This window comes from Lactuca virosa, chromosome 1 (assembly GCF_052849685.1).
Source record: "Lactuca virosa cultivar CGN04683 chromosome 1, Lactuca_virosa_CGN04683_v6, whole genome shotgun sequence".
Lineage (NCBI taxonomy): Eukaryota > Viridiplantae > Streptophyta > Magnoliopsida > Asterales > Asteraceae > Lactuca > Lactuca virosa.
Window position 1 is genome coordinate 298,027,315 of NC_136426.1, and position 10,938 is coordinate 298,038,252.

General features: G+C 32.7%; 2 protein-coding genes across 2 annotated transcripts; both read left to right on the plus strand.

Annotated features, from left to right (window-relative positions):
- Positions 1–2,591: 2,591 nt before the first annotated feature.
- LOC145167417 (external alternative NAD(P)H-ubiquinone oxidoreductase B2, mitochondrial-like) lies at positions 2,592–7,850 on the plus strand. The gene is made up of 12 exons (XM_079086625.1): positions 2,592–2,699; positions 2,799–2,924; positions 4,015–4,294; positions 5,126–5,320; positions 5,487–5,737; positions 5,829–6,048; positions 6,133–6,237; positions 6,333–6,430; positions 6,503–6,677; positions 7,028–7,149; positions 7,251–7,370; positions 7,458–7,850. Exons 2-12 carry the CDS (start codon positions 2,836–2,838, stop codon positions 7,543–7,545), a joined length of 1,743 nt encoding a protein of 580 aa, XP_078942751.1. The 5' UTR covers positions 2,592–2,699; positions 2,799–2,835; the 3' UTR covers positions 7,546–7,850.
- A 1,186-nt stretch (positions 7,851–9,036) lies between these two features.
- On the plus strand, positions 9,037–10,938 carry LOC145130666 (uncharacterized). Its single transcript, XM_079065439.1, has 3 exons — positions 9,037–9,874; positions 10,255–10,612; positions 10,757–10,938. The coding sequence occupies exons 1-3, from the start codon at positions 9,290–9,292 to the stop codon at positions 10,936–10,938; spliced, it is 1,125 nt and encodes a 374-aa protein (XP_078921565.1). The 5' UTR covers positions 9,037–9,289.

The window sequence follows — 10,938 nt, forward strand, 5'->3', positions numbered from 1 at the left end:
GCAAGCTTCTTGAAGGACTTTAGAACTTAGATGGTTCTAAGATGCATGATTCACAAAATGACATGAGTTAAGAGGAGATTTTTGAAGAAATCAAGAAGCTAATCCATGGATCTAAGCAAAACTTACCAAGGATGATGATATTGGTGAAGAATCCTCTTGAAAGCACCCACAATCTTGAAATTTTGATGGAAGAAGGAAGAGTTTTTGAGATGATATTTTGAGAAGGTTTGAAAGTGGAAGTATGGGTGTTGGTGTTCTTTTGGGCCGAGAGGATAAGAGGGGAGAAGAAGAGGGGTTTGTCTTATGAAAGGAATGATAAGAGTTGCCTAGATACATGATATTTTTGCATGGATGTATGAATGATAATACTTAGATGCATGGTGGGTAATCTTGAGTTGTCATATTCTCCTTAATCCTCCCTTAATCTCTCTCTCTCTCTCTTTTTTTTTTTTTTTTTTTTTTTTTTTTTTACACATGGGCCGAGAATGGCCAAATGGAATGAAGGAAGAATGGTTTTTGGGTTCAAACTCTTGGCTTTGTTCGAATTTCATAGGCCCAGTATTATTTTTCGGTCCATTGGGCTCTTAAGGTGGTTTACGACCCATTATGGTATAAAGGAAGGGGTTTATGGTCTATTAGGGCTAATTAATTCATTTATGGCCCAATAAGGCCCATTAGTGTTAGTATAAATCATTCTAGGCCTAAATGGTCCAAAATGTTAAGTTTTATGAATGTGGGTCCGTTTTGAACCCAATTAGGGTTTCTAAGCCCAAAATAGTCGAATTGAATGCTTATTGGTCCATTAGACCCAATAAGAAAATCCTAGTCCATAAAGAACTTGAACCGGGATTTTTAGGGTTTTCAACTCCCAATTGACTTTCTGAAATGTTTTGCATAGAGTTTTGAATTACAATTGTGGATCTTGACTAAGTTTGTTGTCATAGAATGAACATAGTGCATGATATCAAGTTAGAGTTACAAATATTATCATAGATGACGTTTACATGATCATAGAATTTCCTGGCTAAAATGTCAGCTGTGACAAACATCCATACATCACCTGGTAACAACAATCGACTAACACACATATATCGAATGTGAAAAGTGGACCATGAATGATAGTTTATATGGAAACAGGTGAAGAGTGCTTATCTATTTAAATTTTCATTCAAAGTTCACTTTTCACTCTCAATAGATATGTGTAATTCGATGGTTGTTACCAAGTAATATATCGAGATTAGGTGGTAGTTAGGTTAAAGAACATAATGAAAGATCTATATGTTCAAGAATTATTATGTAATGATATTTTTAATAACATATCACATGTGATCCTATAACATCACACATTATAGTAAGTAGACATTTATTGATTATTTATTAAGTAATTTGATTATTAATAAATATTATCAACTCTTGTATTTAATTGGAGAAACATACATAATACATCTCACCATGACACCCACCACAATACATATGAGGCACCTAGTGAGTTTGAAGTGGTCAACAAACAATAGAAGAATACTCAGTCCACCATTTTATTTTTAAAAATTAGCAACAAATGTATTTTCTTAGCTTATAAGAAAAAAATATTTGTTATGTTTATAAATGATTTGTTAATAATAATATCTATTAATTTCATGGTAATTTTAAAAAAAAGTCTAAATATTTGGTTATTGGGTAATTTTCAAAAAAAGTCTCAATATTTTGACAAAACTAGCAAAAAATGACAAAATATCGGCTAAATCTACGAAACCAGCCAAAAAATGTTTTTTTTTTTTTTTGAAATTTTAGACGGTATTTTATGTTTTTCTGCGAACAAAATTTAATTTGAGATTTTTTCATAAATTGGACTAAAATATTAGAATTTTTCAATTTTTTTTAAATGCCAGAGTTGGTATATTTTTATTTTTGAGATTGAACTCATTAAACTTTATTATATATAGGGGTGACAAATCGTGCTATCGTTTCGTGTTTCTGTCTGACACGACACGACACGACAAGGTTTTATGTAACACGAACACGATACCACACGATGTCGTGTTTTTTCTAACTAACATGAAAACGAACGAATTAAAAAACGACAAACACGACACGACACGACAAATATAACATATACTAAAAACTATTTTATTTAATGAATAATTTATCAAATATAACACGAAAAACGATAAAAAACTGCTAAATCGTGTCAATTTCGTGTCGAATTTTGAACACGACACGACATCGTGTTTTTTATAGTTAACAAGAACACGAATTCAAATTTCAGTTTTGTCCAAATTTCGTTTCATTTCGTGTATTTTTGTCGTGTCCCAAGCCCTGACTTTTATCTCCGAAGATTTCTAAAAATTATAATAAAATTGATAATTAAATTTGAGACGTCTCTTCCCACAATACAAAGTAGACCCGGAGATATTTGTATAACTTTTCACCTTTGACAAAGGGCTAGTCAAAGTTAAATAATAATTTTCAATTTTCAACGAAAAAAGTGCTGAACACGTGCCACGTCCCGACACCTAACTGACGGCCGAAACATTGCTCCTCCGGAAATCCTGGTGACAACCAAAATCTTGCTTTCCAAGTCATCTAGAAGATTCGCGTTCTCCCAACGCCAAAAACTCCCTAAAACCCCTCACCATTTTTCATTCCCCTCCCATATTTTTGGCAACTATCTTACATCTTTTTCTCTCTCTAAAAAAAAAGTAAGAACTTCGTTCATGTTTGATTATGTATATGACGAATGACTTATCAACTATCATCGATGTTTGATCCATGTTGCTGTTATTGATGTTGTTTTGCAGATCTGAATTCTGAGTTTTTGCTATATTTGGAGCAAAAATGAAGAGTTCGAATATCTACGAGAGGTTTTCTCAAACGTTTCGTCAACATCCTTCTCTCTCGAGATTTCTCGTGGTTTTCGCCGTCAGGTAACGCCAATGCTTGTTTGTTTGTTTGTTTTTTTTAATGAACGAACTTCAATCTGATTGTTGTGAATGCTGCTTTATTTGGTTAAACGTTGATTTGAAGTCGATTAGATCTGGATTCGGTGTGAAGTAGATGTGATGCTCATAAGATGTAACGTTTTTGAAATTTTAACCGAGATTTTGAGATGTATTATTGATTATAGCAAATCTTCAGAATCGTGTGGTAGTTTTTATCAATTTCTGTAGAGGTTGATTTGATCTTGCAGGTGGTTAGTTTAGGTTGATGGCTCCTGTTAGTTCTGATTGTTTTGTAATGGAAAACGAGAAAAAAATGTGGAACAAATTAAGCATCTAACAGGATTCAACGAAGCAGTTATCAAGTAATGGCATCATATAAGATTGAATCATTAAAGTAAAAAACTTGCTTGATGATAATACTGATTTAGGATTCAAGTTTGATATGAAACCATTATGTAAGAAAGAGTCAAACTTGAGGAATTGATGCCGATAATATAATGGAAGGATTCTCTAATGTACATTATGGTGTTCTTAATGGAGAATTTCTGAATTAACAACTCCCAAGAAACAGACCACAATCCACTATATAATTTAGTTAGTTAACAGCTTTTGTGATGATTAAACCTATAAAAGTCAGAAAAGTTTAAAAAAAAATCATTTTGGCCATGCTTCTCTTTCCAGATCTGACTTTTTTCTTCAAGGGATAACACCCCCCTCTCTTTCCTTGATTTAAGGAGTATGTGATAAATTTGCTAGATGATTACCTTTTCCTTGTTTTCTACAGCAGCAAAAACCCACTTTTGTTCACTCATTTCAGGTTCTAATATCAGCTTTTGGCAAAAGCTCATCACTTTTGTTCACTCATCTCCCCTGTTTTCTCTTGTTTTCTTTAGGAACATACTTTCAGTTAATCATTCATTATAATTTATAACATCCTATTTTCATTTCTTTCTGTTACAACATTGTACATCCATTTTTTATTCTTTATCTAGATATTAAACTTTAAAACTCTACTTTCTTTGATTTGTTTATTATGTACACAAACTTATAGCTTTTCATATATGTAACTTTGTAGTGGTGGAGGTCTTGTTGCTTATTCAGAGGGAAACATATTAAGTAGTAGTCCAAAGATTGATGAATTACCCGAGACAGGTAACAAGAAAAAAAGGGTAGTGGTACTTGGAACTGGTTGGGCTGGAACAAGTTTCTTGAAAAATTTGAAGAATTCTTCATACGATGTTCAAGTGGTTTCACCTAGAAATTACTTTGCTTTCACACCTTTACTACCAAGTGTCACAGTTGGCACTGTGGAAGCTAGAAGTGTTGTCGAACCCATTCGCAACATTGTCAAAAAGGTAACTGAATTTGTTATATGGTGTTTTTGCAAAAGACGTAAATACCCCTCTCATCATCATCATCATCATCATCATCTAAAATAGCCCTAGAAAGTTTTTCCACTTCCTTCCAGTCGAGTCCATTCCTACTGTGTTGCGGTTGGACAAAAAATTTCTAGGGCTATTTTCGTCTTTTTTATGACATGGATGAAAATGGGCATTTATGTCTTTTTTCACAGACGAGTTTTCAAGAGCAAACGTTTATGTTCTATCTATGTGGGCGGGATAAAGAAAATTGAAAATTTTGTCCCATTTACATCAATATGAAAATTTCTAGGGATATTTTCGTCTTTTTGATGACATGGATGAAAATGGGCATTTATGTCTTTTTTCACAGACGAGTTTTCAAGAGCAAAAGTTCTTGTTCTATCTTTTTGGGCTGGATAAAGAAAATTGAAAATTTTGTCCCATTTACATCAATATGAAAATTTCTAGGGCTATTTTCGTCTTTTTGAGGACGAGAATGAGAAAGAGAATTTATGTCTTTTCCCACAGATGAGATTTCTTGAGAAAGTTTATGTTCCACCTTTTTTGGAGGAATAAAGAAAATTGAAAATTTTGTCCCATTGGCATCAATATGAAAATTTCTAGGGCTATTTTCGTCTTTTTGATGATGAGGATGAGAAAGGGAATTTTTTTTTTTTCCACATATGAGATTTCAAGAGAAAGTTTATGTTCTATCTTTTTGGGTGGGATCAAGAAAATTTAAAATTGAAAATTTTGTTCCATTGATTGATATATATAATATTTGCTTATTGGGTACTGATTAATGGCTGTTTTAATATGTAACAGAAGAATGTAAATGTTAATTTCTTGGAAGCTGAATGTTACAAGATTGATGCAAAAAATAAGAAAGTATATTGTCGTTCAACTCAAGATGAGAAAGAAGAATTCATTGTTGATTATGATTACCTTGTTGTTGCCATGGGAGCCCGTGTTAATACCTTCAACACTCCTGGTGTCGAAGAAAACTGCCTCTACTTGAAGGTAACTAACTCTTTCTGGCTCATCTTAATTTTTCATATTTGTAACTAATCAAATTCATTTATTATTATTATTAAATAATGTAAATAGAGTAGAGTTAAAAAGTTCAAACGAACATTTATTCGATTTCTATTACATTTCTTTATCTCATTAGTTTGTGTTATTTCAGGAAGTTGAAGATGCTCTGAAGATCCGGAGGAGTGTGATCGATTGCTTTGAAAAGGCAAGCCTACCAAACGTAAGTGAAGATGAGAGAAAAAGGATGCTTCAGTTTGTTGTTGTTGGTGGTGGGCCCACCGGTGTGGAATTTGCAGCTGAGCTTCATGATTTTGTGTCTGAGGATTTGGTGAGATTGTATCCAGCTGTTAAAGATTTGGTCAAAATATCACTTCTTGAGGCAACCGACCATATTCTCAACATGTAACTAAACCTTTTCTACACTGTTTTAGGGCTATTTTTGATGAAGAGGGCATTTAGGTTTTTTGTATTTCGACTTTTTTGGTTGTTCTAGGTTTGACAAAAGAATTACAGCTTTCGCAGAAGAAAAGTTCCATAGAGATGGAATCGATTTGAGAACAGGATCAATGGTGGTGAAGGTGACAGATAAAGAAATTTCAACAAAAGAAATCAAAACTGGAAAAATCTCTACAATACCTTACGGGATGGCTGTCTGGTCAACAGGTATTGCAACTCGCCCTGTTGTCATGGATTTCATGAAGCAAATTGGTCAGGTTTGTATTTTTCTCTTCTTTATCAAAATAGGTTGTATTGTCCATTTCTTGACATTTTAATAAGATGCTTTTTCTGTTGTTTAGGCAAATCGACGTGTATTAGCAACTGATGAATGGCTTAGAGTTGAAGGAACCAACAGCATATATGCTCTTGGCGATTGTGCCACAATCAACCAACGCAAAGTCATGGTACCTTTTTAATAAAACAAAATTCAATAGGATCCCATAAGCATGGGAATGACACTTGTGGTAATTTTTAACTTGGAACCATTTTTTTTTTGCAGGAGGATATTTCGTCTATATTTAAAAAGGCTGACAAGGACAACTCTGGAACCCTTACAGTTAAAGAATTTCAAGAAGCCCTTGATGACATCTGTGACAGGTATTGTTGCACACTTCATTCATTATTCATTCACACACAAATGTTTTTTTTTTTTACAACACTATCTATCAGGTATCCTCAAGTGCAACTTTATCTAAAGAACAAGAAAATGAGCAATCTTGTTGATTTACTAAAGGAATCCAAGGGCGATGTTGCAAAAGAATCAATTGCACTCAATGTTGAAGAATTTAAATCCGCCCTATCTCAAGTAGATTCTCAAATGAAGAATCTTCCAGCAACCGCCCAGGTAAAACCATTCCACCACATGTAGGCTCTGTTTGACAGACTTCCTGAAAAGCTAGCTGATAGCTGATAGCAACTAGCTTATCAGTTATCAGCTAGATGGAAAATGTAAAATGACATCAAATGACTTTAATGGTCTCACCAAACACTACATTGCAATAAGCTTTATGTTTCACTAAACGCAACATTAAGTGTTTATTTTTTACGAAAGTCTTAGTAACTAGTAATAATGTTTTATAAAATTTCCATCTAGTTATTATTATTATTTTTTTTAATCTATTTGTTATTTTCTCAGATATTTTATAACCATCATTTATCCAGACAACACTTAACTTAATGAGAATTGGTTTGCAGGTTGCAGCTCAACAGGGGTCATACCTTGCGGATTGCTTTAACCGCATGGACGAGTGCGAGAAACATCCGGAAGGTCCTCTCCGTTTCCGAGAGTCGGGACGCCATCGGTTTCGTCCTTTCAGGCATAAATTCAACTCCAATAACATTTTAATTTTAAAAAAATATATACATATTGTTTTAGCAGAAATATAATATGATGTGAATTTATTGGTTGTTTGTGTAGATACAAGCACCTTGGCCAATTTGCTCCATTAGGAGGAGAACAAACAGCAGCACAACTCCCTGGGGATTGGGTTTCCATTGGCCACAGCACTCAGTGGCTCTGGTATTCTGTCTATGCAAGGTACCTACTTATTATAATTAATTAATTACTAGTAATTATTTATGTTATTTTAATTTTATTTTGTATTTGAAAATTGAAATTGAACAGCAAGCAAGTGAGTTGGCGTACAAGGTCGCTAGTGGTGTCCGATTGGATGAGACGCTTCATATTCGGCCGAGACTCGAGTCAAATATAATACCAAACACATCATAGAGTTCTTCCAATTTTGTACGCCAATTTATTATTATTTTTTTGTTTACAGAAAATCATAATTCTTCTTCATCTATTATTACCTTTTTGTTTTTGTTTTGTTTAAATAACGGAAACAATGTTTTCCTGGCATACACTTATTTTTTTTACCTGACCTGTTTTATTCCAAATACAATTATACAAACAACTACCTTTGTTATGCTTACATGCTATTGTCGCTTGTACTTGTTGTTTATTGACTTGTAATGTTTTGACCAAGTCAAAGTGGAGTGAAGATTGCATGTTTTATCATGTGGCGTAATAATATTCCGCCCATAACTCTGTTGCCTGTACCTTCTCAATCCTCATGTAAAAGGTTTTCATCAAATTCAAAACATAAATAATAAATAGTTTAATTAATATAAGAGCCCAAGTAAAAAAATGTGGAAAGAATATTAATTGATTTTGCTCGTAAGGATATTATTATGATCTTTCTTTTTGGTAACTATTATTTCTAATTAGTTAAAAAGTTGTAATAAAATTTATTTTTATTTATGTGATTCTTAAGTAATACTAATATTTGACTATTTCTAAAAAGGTTGAATACAAAAAACTTCTAGTATAATCTTAATTTTGTTTAATAAGGTTTTGTTATATATTAACTTTTTATGCTTTAAGAAAAAATGATTAGTTATAACTTATAATTGATATACGAATTAAATTAAAAAATTATATGGTTCAATCATTTAGTTACTTTTTTATTCTATCAAACCATGCAAACCATTACTTGTGGCATGTGGAATCGAATGTTGTACACATTAGTCACACTTCAGTTGCTGTGATGGGATGTCTTATGGTACATATATATATATATATCTCTCTCTCTCTCTCTCTATATATATATATATATATATATATATATATATATATATATATATATATATATATATAAACTCTGTCTATGTGTTGATACTTCTCATTGTGATTCTACCTATGGGAACAATAGAGGAGGTCTCTGACGGCAGCCATGGTGGTAGTGCTTTCAACAACATAACAAACAACGGTGGTGGTGGTGGTGGCAGCGGCGGTGGCGGCGGCGGCAATGGACGAACAAAATTGAAACTATCATGTACCAACTTCTTGAGCAAACTATACAAAATGGTTGATAATAAAGCGACCAACTCCATCATATCATGGGGCTCGTCTTCTAACACATTCCTCATATCTGATGAAGAACGATTTATATCAGAGATTCTCCCTTGCTACTTCAAAATCAATCATCTTGATAACTTCACTTATCAACTTAATAACTATGTTAGTATTTCTTTCCTTACTACAATGACATACATATAGGGAGGGGTATATAGATGCATAATCTTTTTCAAGTGTGACAGAATAAAAAGAAAAAAACTCAATAGTGGAGACAAATAATAAGAAAACCCTAAAAGAAAGTTACCAATGTTGGTTTTCTTAGATAGATTGAGTAGATTTGATCGAACTTAACTTTTATTTTTATTTTTTCTTTCTTCGTGAGGACAAATAAAAAAGATACACATTGTCTAGTGTGAGACCATCCTTGTGAACATTTTGAATTGATTTGAATAGTCATGTAGTTGAAACTAACTCTTTAAATTCAATTTGAAAAGGGTTTCAAGAAGAAAGAAGGGGGTGATTTGGAGTTCGAGCACGAGTATTTCCAAGAAGGGAATCAACTCTTGCTAAAACACATCAAGAGAAGAAACAAACCACATATGGCCACCAACAACATGTCAACACTTAGTGTTGCCACAAACGAGCTTGAAGCCTTATTTGCAAAAGTTAGACATTCTCAACAACAAGTCAAAACGAAAATACATTGGCTTAAAGATGATATAGGAAAAACTTTCTCCGAGGTGAAAAGTATTATTGAAGATAACTCCCATAAACTGATATCTACATTTTTCGAAGGCCGGAAAAGAAAACTTGTTGATTTTAACCTTGGAACCGATTTTGTTGATATCGAGAAAGATTTTGAACTAATGTATGGTCAATGTGAGGCATCGGTGACTCATATTGATGGTTTTATGACCTTAAGTGATTTGACTGAAAAAATTACCAAAAAACACAATGATAACAATAGAGGTGGTGTGGCTGGTTATGATCAACGTGTACCTCCGTTTTTACGAAAACTGTATGATATGGTACAGAAAGAAGAAACCGATAATTTTGTTTCATGGAACCTACCTAATCGTGATAGTTTCATCATCCGAGATATTAATGAGTTTGCTAGTCAAGTTCTTCCGATGTATTTCACTCATGCAAATTTTAGTAGCTTCAATTCACAACTTAACATATATGTAAGTCTCAAATTAGAAATCTATACTTTTTTAGTTTTAAAATCAAATTTACCCATGTTGGAATACAAATTATATAACAATGTTTTCATAAACACCAACGTATTCCTATCCTAGCCATATATTGTACTTTTTTAATAAACTTAAGTGTTTTTCTCAAATTCCCCACATGAAATGACATTTATACGTATCAGATTTTGAAGTTGAAAAGTTATTTTGATGTCATAAGTCATAAGGGAGCGTATAAAATCTTTCACGAATTAGTGACATTTTGCAATTGGAAAAGCTTGAGTGCATTTATGTGTAACTTTACTTCCATTTTGATAATGTTTCTTGCACTACAATGGATTGTTTTCTAACTATTCTTTTGGTTTGTTTCAAAGGGTTTCAGAAAGATCAGTTGGGAACGTCATGAATATGCGAATGAATGGTTTCAAGGAGGAAGATACGATTTGTTAGTGAATATCAAGAGAAGAGTCAAAAATCCACTATTGACTTGCTCAACTATAAAGTTTTCTTTAACAGAAGTAGAAATGTTTAAGGACCAATTGAAAACTATAGAACAAGAGCAAGAGAAGAATATCATATGTCTCTCAAACTATGAAGAACAAATGAAAAGTTCGGTACATGAGTTTAAGGAAAAAGTCATCAACATGGCAAACATTGTCAACAAAATGATACTAACAAGCAATGATAACCCTGAAAACATCAAGAAACCTAAAACGGACATTAAAGACAAAGGTAACGGATATGTTTGGCATTCAAACATATTACATTAATACATGACTAGATTTTCTCTATTAAGTCGTTAATTGCATTAAATTGAAAAAACATCAAATAAACATGATTAATGGTTTGTTTCTTTGTGAAAACACGATCTTATAGGTAAAACGGAAGACCATTATTTGAATGTTGATGAATGCATGACATCAACTGATAACAATAAGGCCGAAGCACAAACTTATTTTTTAGATCTTATGGAAGACACTTGGATCGTAGAAAGAGAAATGGAGCCATATTTATCTCTTTATCTTGGAAGAGCGAGTGAGATGGAAAAAAAAGTTTAA